Source organism: Podarcis raffonei, chromosome 14 (genome assembly GCF_027172205.1).
Source record: "Podarcis raffonei isolate rPodRaf1 chromosome 14, rPodRaf1.pri, whole genome shotgun sequence".
NCBI classification, from domain to species: domain Eukaryota; kingdom Metazoa; phylum Chordata; class Lepidosauria; order Squamata; family Lacertidae; genus Podarcis; species Podarcis raffonei.
This window is the reverse complement of record NC_070615.1, coordinates 47,689,467-47,707,508: the sequence shown is the minus strand read 5'-3', so window position 1 is coordinate 47,707,508 and position 18,042 is coordinate 47,689,467. Positions and strand designations below refer to the sequence as shown.

The 18,042-nt window shown below is 46.8% G+C and overlaps 1 protein-coding gene across 4 annotated transcripts in view; it reads right to left on the bottom strand.

The window, feature by feature from the left end:
• Positions 1-18,042, bottom strand: part of PEMT (phosphatidylethanolamine N-methyltransferase) — a 92,372-nt gene that overhangs the window by 1,595 nt on the left and 72,735 nt on the right. For all 4 annotated transcript variants that reach the window (XM_053364808.1, XM_053364807.1, XM_053364806.1 and 1 more), the window contains 2 exons: positions 15,839-15,950; positions 2,890-2,964 (listed from right to left, as the gene is read on the bottom strand). In XM_053364808.1, the coding sequence (XP_053220783.1) occupies positions 2,890-2,964; positions 15,839-15,950 (187 nt within the window). The remainder of the gene's footprint in view (positions 1-2,889; positions 2,965-15,838; positions 15,951-18,042) is intronic.

Genomic DNA, 18,042 nt, shown 5'->3' with positions numbered 1-18,042 from the left:
GCCGCCGTACAGCTTCCGGGTCATGTGGCCAGCATGACTAAGCTGCTTCTGGCAAACCAGAGCAGCGCATGGAAATGCCGTTTACCTTCCCGCCGGAGAAATACCTATTTATCTACTTGCACTTTGTGCTAGGTTGGCAGGAGCAGGGACCGAGCAACAGGAGCTCACCCTGTCGCAGGGATTCGAACCGCCAACCTTCTGATCGGCAAGTCCTAGGCTCTGTGGTTTAACCCACAGTGCCACCCGCGTCCCAAGCAACTGGTAGCTTTCGTGAATTTGTCCAGCCCTCTTTCAAAGCCATCTGAATTGGTGGCCATCGCTGGCTCCTGTGGCAGTGAGTTCCACAGTCCACAGTTTCATGGTAAATTGAATGTGGTTGACAAGAACGTTGTGGGAGAGGGTACCATGGGTGCTACACATCTCCTCTTCCCTCAGGCCAGGGTTATGGGATGTTGTCTCCTCCTCACGCCTAAATAAAAGGCATTTTGCTAGCAGGTAATTAAACTCCACTTCTAGTCACCACCTAGGGGTTTCTCCGTCAGCCCGAGAGGAAGCAGTGGTAGACCTCCCCCTTCCTTTCGCAGATCACATTTGAATGAACAAACTGGAAATATCGGGAGCTGCCAGCATATAATTAATGCAGCAGGAGACGCTTTTTCAACGAGTGTGTGGGTTCGAGCGAGAGAAAATCATGCATGGCAACTGGAGGAGTACAAAATGTTTCTTGCCGGTTTGGGAGGCCAGCCGTTTAACCGGGTCGGGTATTGGCAGAAAGTTCTTTGCTGTTTCAGAGCAAAAGCTATAAGGAAAGCCTGCTGGATCAGGCCAATGGCCTGTCCATTTAAGCATCCTGATCTCACAGTGGCCAACCGGAAGCCTGTGGGAAATTCGCATGCAGGACTTGAGCACAACAGCACTCTCCCCTCTTGTAAAGGTAAAGGGACCCCTGAAAATTAGGTCCAGTCGCGACCGACTCTGGGGTTGCAGCGCTCATCTCCCTTTATTGGCTGATGGAGCCGGCATACAGCTTCCGGGTCATGTGGCCAGCATGACTAAGCCGCTTCTGGCGAACCAGAGCAGCGCACGGAAACGCCTTTTACCTTCCTGCTGGAGTGGTACCTATTTATCTACTTGCACTTTGACGTGCTTTCAAACTGCTAGGCTGACAGGAGCAGGGACGGAGCAACGGGAGCTCACCCGGTCGCGGGGATTCGAACCGCCGACCTTCTGATCGGCAAGTCCTAGGCTCTGTGGTTTAACCCACAGTGCCACCCGCGTCCCTCCCCTCTTGTAGCTTCCAGAAACTGGGATTCTGAAGGAATTCTAGTCTAACATCAGGAGGTCGCAGGTCTCCCATGCCTGACTATCTGGCAGAATGCAGCAGCTAAACTGGTGACCGGGAGTGGCCATGGAGACCATATAACACCGGTCCTGAAAGACCTACATTGGCTCCCAGTACGTTTCCGAGCACAATTCAAAGTGTTGGTGCTGACCTTTAAAGCCCTAAACGCCCTCGGCCCAGTATACCTGAAAGAGCGTTTCCCTCCCATCGTTCAGCCCGGACATTGAGGCTCCGAGGGCCTTCTGGTGGTTCCCTCCCTGTGAGAAGTGAGGTTACAGGGAACCAGGCAAAGGGCCTTCTTGGTAGTGGCACCCTCCTGTCAGATGTCAAGGAAATAGACAACTATCTGACTTTTAGAAGACATCTGAAGGCAGCCCTGTTTAGGGAAGCTTTTAATGTTTGATGTTTTATCATGTTTTTAATATTCTGTTGGGAGCCGCCCAGAGTGGCTGGGGAGACCTGGCCAGATGGACGGGGTATTATTATTAATAATAATAATAATAATAATAATAATAATGTTCTCAAATGACTCCTTTCCTGCCCCTAATGCCTGGAAGGTCTTCTCAGGACAGCGGCAGAATCGCACATCTCTCCCTGCCCTGGCCAACCCCAGCTCAAACGCTGCCTCTCCCTTGAAGCCTTTGGTTTTACCTAGGTATGGAGTATCCCTCCAAATGCTGCTGAAACTACAACCCCCATCACCCTTTGCTACTGGCAACTCTGGCTGGGGCTGATGGGAGATGTAGTCCAACAGCACGTGCAGAGCCACTGGATCCCAGGTCTTTGGTTAGCAGGTGGTCAGAAAGACTCCTGCCTTAGGCCCTAGCCCAGTGTTTCTCAGCCTGTGGGTCCCCAGATGTTGTTGGACTACAACTCCCATCATTCCTAGCCAGCATGACCAGTGGTCAGGGATGATGGGAGTTGTAGTCCAACAACATCTGGGGACCCACAGGCTGAGAACCGCTGCGGCCTAGAGTCTCCATGGTCAGTTGGGAGCAGAGACAGTGTAGTGTAGTGGTTAGAGCAGTGTTTCTCCAACTTGGGTCTTCAGCTGTTGTTGGACTGCAACCCCAATCATCCCTAGCTAGTGATCAGGGATGATGGGAATTGTAGTCCAACAACAGCTGGAGGAGACCCAGGCTTGAGAAACACTGGTTTAAGAGTGTCAGACTAGGTTCAAATTCCAGCTTGGCCATGACTTGGGCCAGTCACTGCCTCTCAGCCTAGGCTACCTCACTGGGATGTTGTGGGGGTGAAAGGGGGAGGGGGAGAGCTACGTACGCTCCCTCGATCTCCTTGGAGGAAAAGTTGGGGAAGGGATGCTGTAAGCAAATCGGTCAATACATTTCGAGCTTGTGGGATCCTTAGTCTGACTCAGTGCAAAGCAGTTTCATGTTTCAAAAGGGATAAAACACACACACACACACACACACACACACACACGGTAAGTTAACTGGGCGAGGAGAGAGAGTCTCTTCCCTCTCCACAATTCTCTGAAACGAAATTGCTTCTGGTTATTCTTTTCAGCAAGGACCAAAGAGACTCACCCTTCGTACCGCAAAGCAATTGTGTAGCACAGCGCCACCACTGCCGTCAGGATGAGACCAGCTGGGCTCGCATGCCTGAGTTTGAAAAGGCGGAAGGAGACAAAGAGGTGAGAAACGGGTAAGTGGTTTCTTACGGGCAATATTCTAGAACGGCCTTATGTAAGACGCAGTTGAGTCAGGGGGCCGGGAAGCTGTTGCGCTGGCCCTCCGAAGGAGGAGGCCCAAAGTTTCAAATTTGCCATCGGGTGGCAAACTCTCCCCACCTCCCCACTCTGTCCGTTGGCAAAAAAACGGCCAATCTCTCCTTGGCGAAAACTGCCTCTTGACCTAATTGGGTTCCCTCTCTCTTTGCTAAGTTAAACAATGTGATTTTGCTTTCGGGAGATGGAATGATGAGCCTGAGATTAGGGAGGCTGCTTAAGGTGGTTATATAAGCCCACGGAAAGGAGTCAGCAGAATCGGATGAGGAACGACTCCCCGACCCCCAGCTCAGAAATGTAGGCCAAGGAGGTTAGAAAGAAGGAGGTAAAAGGGCGACTCAAAAGTGCCGACGTGCATTTGCTGTCTAGATCCAAAAGGAAGACTCAGCTGGATGTGCCCCCATATTTATTTATAAAAGTATTTACGTAAATACCACCAACTCTCAGAATATAATAAGGAGGTGTGCAACTATACGTATGATACAACAGCATAAAAATAGTACCAAAAATCATTAAAATGACATGTAATAATTAAAGTGTGTTTCACGAGCCACCCTATTCTTCTGATTCCGAATGCTTTGCATTTATTTTAACTTTGTAACCTTTATCATGTTGTAACCCACCCTAGGACATATGGGGGGGGGGAATGGGGACTTAGGGTGCTGTTCATTTGTGGTTCTCCGTCAGGAGTGAGCTGGCAGTAAATCACACTGTGAAAGTTGGAGTTAACTCTTTATTAGCAAAAACATGGCCCCCTCAGACTGGGTTGAGTATCAGGCCTAATAAGCATAGCAGTTCATCCCCAGTAGGTATTGCCTCACAGATCAGTTGCTGAGGCTGAAATAATAATAATAATAATAATAATAATAATAATAATAATAATAATAATAATAATAATATATTTATACCCTGCCCATCTGGCTGGGTTTCCCCAGCTATTCTGGGCAGCTTCCAACAAAATATTAAAAATACAGTAAAACATCAGACATTAAAAACTTCCCTAAACAGGGCTGCCTTCAGATGTCTTCTAAAAGTCAGATAATTGCTTATTTCCTTGACAGCTGATGGGAGGGTGTTCCACAGGCTGGGCGCCACTACCGAGAAGGCCCTCTGCCTGGTTTCCTGTAACTTTGCTTCTCGCAGTGAGGGAACCGCCAGAAGGCCCTCGGAGCTGGACCTCAGTGTATGGGCTGAACAATGGAGATGGAGACGCTCCTTCAGGTATACTGGGCCGAGGCCTTTCCATAGCTGTCTCCCCATAGTCATCTAAGTCCCCTCCTCTCCAGGGGATTTTACCAATCAGAGACTGTGTCTGCACATTGCCAATCTCTCCTCCGCCTGTTTCATGCCTCTTCTGGTTCTGGGAGACAAGTTGGAGAGGGAAGCTTGTTGCAGTAGTACAGGGAGACACCCAGGACTCTTCAGCAGCCTGACTCATCTCTGCCTCTTGGCCTCCCTTCTCTCCTGCTTCAGCTTCTTCCTCTGATTCTGGACTGCTCTCTGCCACAGACTCCACCTGCTCACTAAGTCCTGTGACCTCTTCAACTTCTGACACCTCCCTCTCCCTCTGACCACTCATCATTCTCCCACCACCACTTCCTGGCTCCTGAGCCTTCTAACCTTCTGCGTCCCACACCTTTTACCTTTCTTAACTAGTTTAAAGTGGTATTGCAGTAATCCGAGAGGAATAGCAAGTCAGGCTTTTGGAATACGCCAGGCGTAGGCAAACTCAGCCCTCCAGATGTTTTGGGACTACAACTCCCATCATCCCCAGCTAACAGGACCAGTGGTCAGGGATGATGGGAGTTGTAGTCCCAAAAATCTGGAGGGCCGAGTTTGCCTATGCCCAGAATACGCCGAAATGGAAAAAACTGACCGGGAAGCTCAGGAACCAAGAAGACAAAAACTTTAATAAAGGGGGGGGGGGTATTTATTTAAGAGACAACTGTAAGCAGATGAAAACATTAGCAGGATTTTTTAAATAACACTTGTAATGTAGCAAATAACATGGATGAGACGGGGAGATTTTTAATATGAATTATGAAATACTATGCAGTTGAAAAGGTGGACAATAGGGATGGGGGAAATCTCGAGATTCAGAGAAATCTCTAAATAGGGATATCTATTTTGTATTACTTTGCACTTGTAAAATCAAATAAAATTATTTCGAAGAAGAAGAAGAAGAAGAAGAGGGATTGGAGAGCTTTAAACGTACAGTGTGAATCTGACCTTTTTCTGTCTCTCTGTGAACAGTGTGCCTGATGCTGGGGGGGGCAGGGGGGGCGGAGAAGTGACATGGGGAGGTGTCACCCACAGCACTAACTCCAGAAATCTAGTTCCAAAAAGAGCTAACAACCCCTGGCTTAATGGGCACGTAGCCTGACTTGATGTTAAGTTAGCATCATAGGAAAGCTGGTTGGTTCTCTGCCAGGGTTTTGGAGAAAGCAGTTCCTCATTGGCCGGCGACGGATTCGTCTCGACGTGACGTGTGTCGTCCTTTGATCAATCTGGGGCCTGTAGAGGACAGAGCTTGTGCCTAAGCCCACTTAGAGGATTGTTTTGTTCTGATGAAAGCCCTGATCAAGTTCCTCTCCTCAGATCGAGCTGAGTTAACCACTTCAGAAATGGGTCACAGCGGAGAGGACAAATGAATGAGAATGACCAAAAAACAGTATCTAGGTAGCGCTTGGTGATTGGCAATTTTGCTGCTGCGAGGAGGATGGCAGGCGAGCGAGACGCACTAACAATGTGGGAAAAGGAAGGACATTTAGATGCTGGAGTCTGGTGATAAGGTTAAGTCACAGATGTGGAAACTGCCAGGTAAACAATTGGCCCACATGAATTTTGATTTGATATACTGAAGAGCAGAAACGCGTATCATACGAGACCACGACGCAAGGCAGCTGCATCCCAGAAGTAGGTTAAATGTAAGGGAAACTTTTTTTAAAATAGGTGGTGCGTGTATCTGTGACGGCAGGCACCATCGTACAAGGAAGGACACAGCAAACCATTGCCCTAACTAGAATAAAGAACTATTTGATCATGTTTCGACAGCAACCATACTTGGGTAACTCAAGCAATGCAAACTGAGTTCGTGTGTACTAAACAATTGGGATTAAAATCTGGTGGATCATGTATATTTATTTGAACTTCCATTTGCCGCTTTAAAAACAACGAAGTCAACATAAAAAGAGTTGCAAAAGGGCTCCAGGGGTTAGTGTCACAACAGGCAGCTGCCAATCAACCCCATACAATATCTGGTTTCCGTTGGTCTGTTAAACCAGGTCAGGTGGACCTCAACATTTGGAGCTTTCTGGGGGCAGCTGCCACCTGACAACTGCAAGGGCTGTAGCTCAATGGCAGAACAACTGCTTTGCATGCAGAAGGTCCCAGGTTCGTTCCCTGGCATCTCCAAGGAGGTCTGGGAGAGAAACCCCCCTAGATTGATGCTGGTGCAGACCATTCTCAGCTAGGTGAGTCAATGGTCTGGTTGCTACCTATGTTCTATGTGGACCAAGAAGAAAAGCACTGCCAGTGTTGGACCAAATCTTTGGGCTGAGGCCATAGTTTGACCCAAATTTGGGGACAGGTAAAGGTAAAGGGACCCCTGACCATTAGGTCCAGTCGTGGCTGACTCTGGGGTTGCGGCGCTCATCTCGCTTTATTGGCCGAGTGAGCCAGCGTACAGCTTCCGGGTCATGTGGCCAGCATGACTAAGCTGCTTCTGGCGAACCAGAGCAGCGCACAGAAACGCCGTTTACCTTCCTGCTGGAGCGGTACCTATTTATCTACTTGCACTTGGACGTGCTTTCGAACTGCTAGGTTGGCAGGAGCGGGGACAGAGCAACTGGAGCTCACCCTGTCACGGGGATTCAAACCGCCAACCTTCTGATCAGCAAGTCTTAGGCTCTGTGGTTTAACCCACAGCACCACCCGCGTTGGGAACAGGCTCATATGCAAAAAAGGGGGTAAAAATACATCCAGATCTGGGGGGTCAAGAAGTGAATCTTGAGGGCAGAGTAAGCTAAACTCATCTACATCTCCCCTGACTCTAGTCTGAGAATGCCCCAGCAGGATTTTGGCATGGCATTGTTCCGGAACAGCAGTCTGATGGCAGCAAAACAGCGACTAGCAACTCCAAGGAGCCACAAAGATTCCCAGCGAGCTTTGAACCCACCACCCTCTAAATTCCACCCCTCCCTCTGAAATAAACCAAAATGCCGCCACCTGCTTTCTTGGGGCTGCAAAGGGGACCTCGAGAAAAGGAGGTGGCATTTCGCAGACACACAGACTCAACTCATGCGGCAGATCGAGAAGTTTCTGGCTTCCTTGCAGCAGTCAACAACTGACATGACCAGTCAGTTATCAACCTGACCTGCCCCTTGCATTGAGCAAAAGTCATTACATCCCATCTCTGAGCCACTGAGTGACGCTCCGGGCAGGCAGTGAGATGAGAGCAATGAGAGCCTGTTGGGTTCCTACTTAAAAACATTTATTTGCTTCAGGGGCCCAAACCAGGGGCTGACCTTGTTTTGCTGGCGCACAGGAAGAAAACGATCAATAAGGGGCTGAGTGGAAAAATAGCTGGATTGACTTCTTCGGCTATTCTAGAAGCAACTATTTTCAGAGAGAACCATCATAAATACGAGTGATTAGTCCTTGATCACATTTCTCTCCCCTTTTTTGCAATCTCATTTCCAGGCCTCCTCAGTAAACACAGTTTCTTTTTCTTCAAGGGAAAATATTCGCTGCAAACAGGGAAAACAGCACAAATGGACTCACTCTCCTCTTCCTGGGAGGACTAAGATGGGCCAGTGGGAAGGGGGTGAAGACTCAGTTCTCCAACAGGTCCCCCTTTCTGCTTTAAAGGTAAAGGGACCCCTGACCATTAGGTCCAGACGTGGCCGACTCTGGGGTTGTGCCGCTCATCTCGCTTTATTGGCCGAGGGAGCTGGCGTACAGCTTCCGGGTCATGTGACCAGCATGACTAAGCCGCTTCTGGAGAACCAGAGCAGCGCACGGAAACGCCGTTTACCTTCCCGCTGCAGCGGTACCTATTTATCTCCTTGCACTTTGACGTGCTTTCAAACTGCTAAGTTGGCAGGAGCAGGGAACGAACAACAGGAGCTCACCCCGTCGCGGGGATTCGAACCGCTGACCTTCTGATCGGCAAGCCCTTGGCTCTGTGGTTTAACCCACAGCGCCACCCGCGTCCCTCCCTTCTGCTTTAATGCTGCCCTATTTCAGCCAGGCTGGGCGACACAGGAAACAAGAGGCGGCTGGATGCTTCAGGAGGTTGGTACAGGCCTTACAGGACTTTGGACAGCTCCTGTTGAAGACAGGCGTTGTTCTGGTAACAGCCCAAAGCTCAACAGTGGCTTTAACAGCAAGCAGGGACTTCATGACAACCAGAGTCTCACATCTGAAGTGGAGTTTCAGGAAATGGAAGGGGGGTCACTCTGGCTTGGGGTCATTAGGGTCAGTGTTGGTACTGAAAGGCCTCAGACTGTTCCTTTCGCCTTCTGAATTAGGGGAGGTTGAGTTGCGCTGGGTGGGAGACAGTCTGATTCAGACCTCTTCTTGAAAATTATTCCTCGTCCTCCTTCAGCTTCCAGATCCAGTGGATGCAGGGATAAGGGGGTCTCCCAGTCCACTGATCATAGGAAGTTGCCTTTCACCAGGTCCGATTATTTTCCCACAGAGGCCACCTTGCAAAGTTAAGGTAACTGGCAGACCAAGATCTTTCTGGAGCTCCACATTTCCTGTTCCCTCAGGATGGGGAATGGGCCCTCCTTCACTGAAGTTACATCTGTAAGCACATGAAGCAGAGCCTTCATAGTTGTGGCACCTGTACTGTGGAACTTCCTCCCTCTAGGAAATAAGAGGCATTATCAGACTGTAAGGGCACATTCCATTGTGCAAAAACAATCACAGCGTGTCCCGAGGGCAAGAGAGCTGCATTTGGCCCATCCCTGCTTGAAAACATGTTTTATTCAGGAAGGCTTTTGAAATGAAGGGTGGAAAAAAACATAGCAGGTGGGCACAGGCAGGGTTTAATTTTAAACGGGTATTCTATTGCATTGGATTTCTGGCTTTTTCTAAATGTTGCTTCATCCTGTTTTCCTCAGAGATGCCTTTTCTTTGCAAGGGGTGAATTATTGACATAACAGGCTTAAGGCAGCTCAGTACTATATATAGTGATAATTTTAATACTTTCTCTCTCCTTTGTATTTTCTTTATGGGGTTTTATTTATAAAATTCTTCCCTACAGGGCTTCAAGATAAAAAGATAAGTCGAAAGGTAATTTACTCTAGATTATATCAAGGGCAGGAAGCAAACATTATCCTTTTACAATTGTATAATCAATTAAGGCTTTCCATATTTTCTCAAATGGGTCCTTTTATCTTTTGTCTCCCGGTTGCTCTTAGTTCTTTCTTTTCACTTGCTTCAGTTGGTTTGTGGAGAAGCAACTTATAAGATCACAGAAATTGGAGAGTTGGAAGGTACCCGAAGGATCATTTAGTCCAACCCTCTGCAATGCAGGAATCTCTACACGCGGTTCCCCATCCAATTTGAAACCATACCGGACCCTGCTTAGCTTTGCAAATGTGCCAATACTGTAGTAGAACAGTGGCTGGGGTTCCATTTAGATCTCATATAACCCATTTTAAAACAACTGCACAGATTCCTGGTTCATTTCCAGGCTCACATTAGCGTTTAAAGCCATAAATGATTCATGCCCCAAATATCCAAAAGACCGCCTGCTGAGACTGACATGGACCCTCTTGGTAATTACTCCATCCTCAGAGACTTGGGGATGGGGCCTTCTCTATGGTGGCCCCTAAGCTGTGAAACTCCCTTCCTACAGAGGTGTGCCTGGCACCTTCACTGCACAGCTTCTGGCGAAAGCTTTACCCTGGCTTTTGGCACTTGGGGTGTATATTTTTTTGCACCCACCTTCTTTTTATTTTTGTGATTGGAAGTTGTTTCAAACTGCTTTTTAATATTGTGTTTTAATGTTGTAACCCAACCTGGGACCCTAGGGTGAAGGGGCAGGTGATAAACAAACAAACAAGTAAATAATACAATAGCAAACAACCTGTGGCTGTTTTAAAAAGTGCCACCCCTATTACATGCTGATACTGTTTACTTGCAAAGGTAGGTAATATCGGGAGGAATAAGACAGCCAAATCAGTTGTGTTTGCAGCATCCTGCAGAGAGAAGGATTACACCTCCTGAGTGTTTGAAACATTGTTCTGAGGATGCTGAGCTAAAGCCTGGGAAACTGGATCCATCCCTCTATTGAAGTCATACAGAACATGTTCTCACAGAGTGGAAGGAAACAGCCTTGGTGTTTTGGCGTCATGGCGACGGTGATGAGACATGCAGCGGCCGAGATGGGGCACGACAGTTGCCTGCCCTGGTTCCTAACAGAATCACAGCATTCCCACTTGCGATGGAAAGCAGAGGGCAAGTCACCCATGATTATTACAGCTCTGGGCCTGATGCCACAACTGTAAGCTGCTTGTGGGACTTCTGTGAAGACAGGGGGCTGTACCTGCCAACCCACCCAGAAATGTCTGCGCTGCAGGATGCAGGTTGAAGAGACGCTGGGCAGATAGTCACAACTCCCAGAGTGGCTTAACATGTACCCCCCAACATTTCTCCAATGAAAATAGGGACGTCCTATTCCATCGTTGTTATTTTTGTTGTTGTTACTGTTATTTTATTATTTATACTATACACCACACATCTGACTGGGCTGCCCCAGCCACTCTGGGCGGCTTCCTACATTAATAATAATAATAATAATAATAATAATAATAATAATAATAATAATTTATTACTTATACCCCACCCATCTGGCTGGGTTTCCCCAGCCACTCTGGGCGGCTTCCAACAGAATATTAAAATACAACAGTCTATTAAACATTAAAAGCTTCCCTAAACAGGGCTGCCTTCAGATGTCTTCTAAAAGTCTGGTAGTTGTTTTTCTCTTTGACATCTGGTGGGAGGGTGTTCCACAAGGCGGGTGCCACTATCAAGAAGGCCCTCTGCCTGGTTCCTTGTAACTTGGCTTCTTGCAGCAAGAAAAACACAATAAAACATGAAACGTTTTTTTAAAAAACCTTCCTTCTTCCTTATTCCTAACCTTCCTTACTCAGGGCTCCCTTCAGATGTCTTCTAAAGGTTGCATAGATACTTCTCTCCTTGCCTCAGGGGTCGCAATAACTCCATGCCCTCCAACATTTCACCGATGAAAATAGGGGCGCCCTAACAAAAAGTGGGACATTCTGGGATCAAATCAGAAACTGGGATGGCTTCTGTAAATCCGGAACTGTCCCTGGAAAATAGGGGCACTTGGGAAGGTCTGTACTTCACAGCTGACTCTGAGAATTGTAGCTCTGTGAGCGCCTAACAACTATCAGCACCCCTAACAAATTACAACTCCCAGAATTCTTTGTGGGAAACTTAAAAGTGGTGCCATAGTGCTTTAAATGTACACTGTGAATGTGGCCATGGTGTCAGTCATACCGATGCCCACATAGGGCCTTCGGAGCAAAGGGGAGAAGCATTTGGAGCCTCCTGAGGAGAACTTAGGCCAACCACAGAATTTTGGCTTTCCTTGTTGCCAATTTCTTCTGAGAGGGATTTGCACTTGCCCAGCTTTTCAGCAGCATCTTAAAAAGCAGACACATCACCTTGCCAACAAAGGTCCGTATTGTTAAAGCTATGGTTTTCCCAGTAGTGATGTATGGAAGTGAGAGCTGGGCCATAAAGAAGGCTGGTCGCCAAAGAATTGAATTATGGTGTTGGAGGAGACTCTTGAGAGTCCCATGGACTGCAAGAAGATCAAACCTCTCCATTCTGAAGGAAATGAGCCCTGAGTGCTCACTGGAAGGACACATCGTGAAGCTGAGGCTCCAACACTTTGGCCACCTCATGAGAAGAGAAGACTCCCTGGAAAAGACCCTGATGTTGGGAAAGATGGAGGGCACAAGGAGAAGGGGACGACAGAGGACGAGATGGTTGGACAGTGTTCCCGAAGCTACCAGCATAAGTTTGACCAAACTGCGGGAGGCACTGGAAGACAGGAGTGCCTGGTGTGCTCTGGTCCATGGGGTCATGAAGTCGGACACAACTAAATGACTGAACAACAACAAGCTTTCAAGGTGGTTTCAGGAACTGGTCCTCTTCCTGCCTTGTGGATATCTCTTCTTCCACTACTCTCTGACTCTCTGACTTCATCATCTCCATCCCCATGAGCTTTGCTTTCATTTCACGGAGGGTCATTTACTAGCATCGCCAGCTCATCGCAGGGCTCGTTTAGCAGCCAATTAAAACGCCAGAGATGTGTGCGAAAGAGTCAGTGCGTCATACGAGCCGGATCTGCCGCCAACACCACCTCGTCGACTTACGGTCTCAGTGGCACCCGCAGATGTGCATGCAATCATTCATCGCTGGGTCCCTCTGTGGACACTCCCTGATTTAAACATGTAGAAAGGGATGCTTCAAAACCAGAGAAAGAGGCTTGTTAAAAACAGGTGCAGAGAAGAGGCAGAATAAGCGACCGGGTGGAAGGAGTTACGAAATATATGAAGCAGGGCTGGTGAATCCAGGGCCCTCCAAATGTTGCTAGACTACAGCTCCTGTTATCCTTGACTGTTGGCCACGGCAGCTGGGGATGATGGGACTTGGAGTCCATCCAAAGGCAACAAGTTCACCACTCCTGCATTTTATATAATAATAATAATTTATTATTTATACCCCGCCCATCTGGCTGGGTTTCCCCAGCCATTCTGGGTGGCTTACAACTGAATATTAAAAACAATACAGTGTCAGACATTAAAAACTTCCCTAAACAGTTGTTTTTTAAAAGTAAAATAGTTGTTTATTGCCTTGACATCTGGTGGGAGGGCGTTCCACAGGGCGGGCGCCACTACCGAGAAGGCCCTCTGCCTGGTTCCCTGAAACCTCACTTCTCACAGCGAGGGAACCGCCAGAAGGCCCTCGGCGCTGGACCTCAGTGTCCGGGCTGAACGTTGACAGTGGAGATGCTCCTTCAGGTATACAGGTATACATTTTGCTCTCGTGGCTCCGTTGCTCAGGTGCAAACCACCCCTCGTGGTGCAAGAGCTGCAATTCCCAGTTAGAGCATCTGTCTGCATGAAGAACAGATGGTTTGCAGGAAGGTCACTGGTTCGATCCCCAGCATATCTAGGTAATGTTGGGAATTGAAATGTAGGAGAGTTGATTCCAGTTCAGTGTGCGGACAATACCAGGATAGATGGACACATGGTTCATAGGTTCTGTTCACCAATTCATAAACAGCAAGGTCACCCCAGCTCTTACACCACCCTAGGATTCTGGGTTGAAAGGTGGGGAGAAATAAAGGCTTGTTGAATACACAAAACTATTTTGTGCTTGTTTGGGGCTCAAAAATAAACACATCAAAATGGAGTGGGTACTTTTGCCCTAGAGAGAACGCAAGAAAGTACTGCCTGTTCTGTTCCCTGCGGTTACTACCGACTGACCACGGATGATGCATTCTACCACCATGAAAACGGGGACATCCATTTGACACCCTGTGTGTAGCAGTCAGAGAACAACGAACAAAAGACTCTCGTAGTTAATATTATCCGCGGGGAACACATTAACGCAGGACACGAATCAGTAGAGAACATTCATGTAATGGGGAAAGTGCTCTTTGCTTTAATAGGTATGCTCAAGTAGTGGTAGTAATACTAATAAAAACAGATAATCCTAAAAGAGGGACAGGCCAAACACCAGAACAGAGACCCAGCAGCTAAAAGCCTTTTGCTTCAGAATGCAACAATGGGAAAACATCCAAACTCTTGGCACCTGCAAGCAAAAATACTGACCGCAGCCAACTTGCACAGTTAATGTACTTTATATATTTCATTTTGTTTATTTTTACATTTCTAACCCACTTTTCCTTTGTGGCTGGGACGGGATTTGAACCCTGACCTCCCAGGTCCTAGCCTGACGCTCTAACAACTACGCCACACCAGCTTGATAGAGAGCAGTCCTTCATTCCGAGGAAACCAATTCAGGGCATGCACTGAACCCCCTCAAACTTCAGAGAATGGAGTGCAAGTAACATGATAGCTGGCCATGCGCTGCTGAGGAACGTGTTTTGCATTTTCCTCAGAATCGGCCAGTTTAAAAGCTTTTTTGTTATTCTGAGCAGCCTGTCTCTACACTGTACTGACAGTTCCCCAAGTCCCTTCAGCCGACCTTCCTATTTAGTGAAATTGCTGATCTATTTACCGCGGTCTCCTCTGGCGTCATCCGAGTGACTTGGAGGATACACTGGGCCTGCGCTGTCAATCCCGGCCCCCACCCCCCGCTGCATCCTTCCTGCTAAGGACACGGTTATAGAGGAGACCAGGAAGTGGACGTTTCACCTTTCCCGCTCTGGAGATCACATGCACTGTGATCATTTGGTTCTAGATGCATTCTACGAAGTAGGTCAACATTTGCGTGGCGAGTTCCCGTCCCCACCCCAGTGGAAATAAAGACACATGACACAATTATTAAGGTTAATGGGCTAAATAAGGCCACAACTTTATTGGTTACAGGTGATGAGCGGTATTGTCTTAGGCATTGGTCCTAACTGACTACAGTGGTGCCCCGCAAGACGAATGCCTTGCAAGACGGAAAACTCGCTAGACGAAAGGGTTTTCCGTTTTTTGAGCTGCTTCGCAAGACAAATTTCCCTATGGGCTTGCTTCGCAAGACGAAAACGTCTTGCAAGTTTGTTTCCTTTTTCTTAACACCGTTAATACAGTTGCGACTTGACTTCGAGGAGCAACTCATAGAACGCAGTGTACATAGTAGCCTTTTTTGAGGTTTTTAAAGACTTTGGTGATTTTTGAAGCTTTTCCAAAACTTCTTTTTGCAGCCATTTGGTAAGTTAAGCTTTTAAAACTTTTTGGGGGGTTTTTGGATTTTGGGTTGGGGTGTTTGGAATTCAAGGACTTGGTGTTGGGGAGGGGTTTGCAAGAATCTGGAAGCTTGTGTGTGTTTTTTCTGCATTTTTATGATTTTTTGTGACCATTGGGGCATTCTGCTGTTTTTTTTAAAAAATTCTGGATTTGAATTTCTGTGTGCTGGGTGGCTGGGGGAACAGTTGGGGAGGGGTTTGCAAGAATCTGGAAGCTTGTGTTTTTCCCCCCTGCATTTTTATGATTTTCTGTGACCATTGGGCCACTCTGCTGTTTTTAAAAAAAATTTCTGGGTTTGAATTTTGAAATGCTCTTTACAGTATGTGTGACTTTAAAGAGCACTTAATAAACTCTTGTTGTACCAAATTTGGCTTTGTTTGGACTTTTTTGACCATAGGAACGCATTAATTGATTTTCAATGCATTCCTATGGGATTTCGTGCTTCGCAAGACGAAAAATTCGCTAGACGAAAAATTCACAAAACGAATTAATTCCGTCTTTCGAGGCACCACTGTATATCCAGCTTCAGCCCGTTTACTTGAAGTCCGGGAAGGGTTAACCACCAGTAGGGGGAGTCCTGCTGATGAACATCAACTAGGAACTCCCTAGGGAGTTCTTCCAATAGGGGGTGTGCCTTAGGCCCTCACCTCCCCAGGCTTCGGACAGGGCCACGCCCCCCGGAATCCTTTAGAGAACTACCCTTCAATATGTAAACCAAGGTACCACTGCAAATGTAATAAATAAATAAGTTTGAAAAGAGCAGAAACATGATGGACTCACATGACGGACCAGCCCAGGTAGATCATGGTGCTGCCCCAATACATGGGGTTGTCCAACACGTTGAATGGAAAAGACGTCACCTTTGCCTCCATGAGGATGCCGAAGTAGTCCCCTAGAAAAGAAACAGACACGAAGATTAAGGCGGGGTTTGCCAACATGGTACCCATGTCTCCTTTAGGTGCCGGAGAAAGGACTCAGTAGATATTCCCTCCAAGTTCCATAATGCATAATAATAATAATAATAATAATAATAATAATAATAATAATAATATATTATTTATACCCGCCCATCTGGCTGGGCCTCCCCAGCCACTCTGGGCGGCTTCCATAAAAACCAAAAATACAGTAAAATATCACACGTTAAAAACTTCCCTGAACAGGGCTGCCTTAAGATGTCTTCTGAATGTCAGGTAGTTGTTTATCGCTTTGACATCTGCTGGAAGGGCGTTCCACAGGGCGGGCGCCACTACCGAGAAGGCCCTCTGCCTGGTTCCCTGTAGCTTTGCTTCTCGCAATGAGGGAACCGCCAGAAGGCCCTCAGCGCTGGACCTCAGCATCCGGGCAGAATGATGGGGGTGGAGACGCTCCTTCAGGTATACTGGACCGAGGCCGTTTAGGGCTTTAAAGGTCAGCACCAACACTTTGAATTGTGCTCGGAAACGTACTGGGAGCACAAGGAGACAGCCTGCTCCTTCTGATTTAATTCCACATGGCTCAACCGTCCCAATTTAAGAGGGACATCCTGGCATTACAGAAGCCACCCCAGTTTCCGATTTGATCCTGGAAGGTCCCGGTTTCCTTTTCCCCTCCCCTCCATCTCCCAGAGAACAATTAAAAGTGATGGCAGGGCAGATTCGAGGGTAAACTGTACGTGGAACGAGTCTGCCCCTGCGGCTTGATGGAGGTAGAAATTGTCTCTCATGTCTTGTTTCTATGGGGATATACGCTCGGTATTTATCACTCCTGTTATACAAAAATCTCCAAATGGGTCTGAACTTCAATGTCTAAAACTCCTGGTAGAGGACAAGGACCCAGAGATCATGAGAAGGGTGGCTAAATTCTGTGCGACTGCCATAAAACTTAGGGAACAAGCTGTACTACCAAAATGATTAAGGTTTTAAATGACAATTTTAGGTTATATTTTAGTGATCAAGATTTAATATATATTTTTAACTGCTGCTATATCTGAATTGTTTCTGTTACACCCAATTGCAATTCAACGTATTCCTGTTGTGTTTTATGATTTTCCTGATACTGTAAGTGAGCCGGAACTGGTCTGTGACCGTAATAATAAAATTCATTCCATTAAAAGTGATGTGCGTGTGTTTGTAGGTGCAAAACCAGAGTCCTGTTTATCCTGAAAATAAAATTCCTGCACCGAGTGAAGGAAATGGTGAAGCTGGCATATGAAGCCACTTCCTATAATTTTGAAGGAAAATGTCACCAGTCCACTTTATTTAATTGCAACGCTTCAGCAGCCAGTCATTTTTAAAGGAAATGTGGGGAGCGTTTATTCCTTTATGGAATAAAGCCTTACACTGCCTACTCAGAAGTAAGCCCCATTGTAGTCAATGGAGCCTACTCACAGGTAACCGGGTAAAGACTGTGCAGCCTTCTGGGCACAAGATATAGGGTATAATATACCACTTGGAATCACGGGGAAAGCTGTGGAAAGAAAATTTTAAATTTACAGCATGCAGCTCATTGCAAGAAAAGTATATGAAAATGATGTATAGATGGTATTTAACACCTGTAAAGCTTGCTAAGATATATATAAAAAACTCATCTAATCTATGTTGGAAATGTTAGGAAAAAGAAGGTACTTTTTCCATATGTGGTAGATATGTAAAAAGGTAAAGGCTTCTGGGAAATGATATATAATGAAATGAAAAAGACGTTCAAAAATATGCTTGTTAAAAAACCAGAGGCCTAGGAATATTAGGAGATGAAGTACTAAAGAAGCAAAAGTGATTATTTATGTATGCAACCACAGCTGCCAGAACGTTACTTGCCCAGAAGTGGAAAAAAGAGACCATACCAACGAAAGAAGAATGGAGGACTAAGATGATAGACTATTCCGAAATGGCAAAACTAACCGTGAAGATCAGGCACCAAGATGAAGGAAAATTTAATCAAGAGTGGAAAAACTTTATAGATTATTTTAAAGAACATTGTAAGAACGTGGAAACATTAGCAGGATTGTT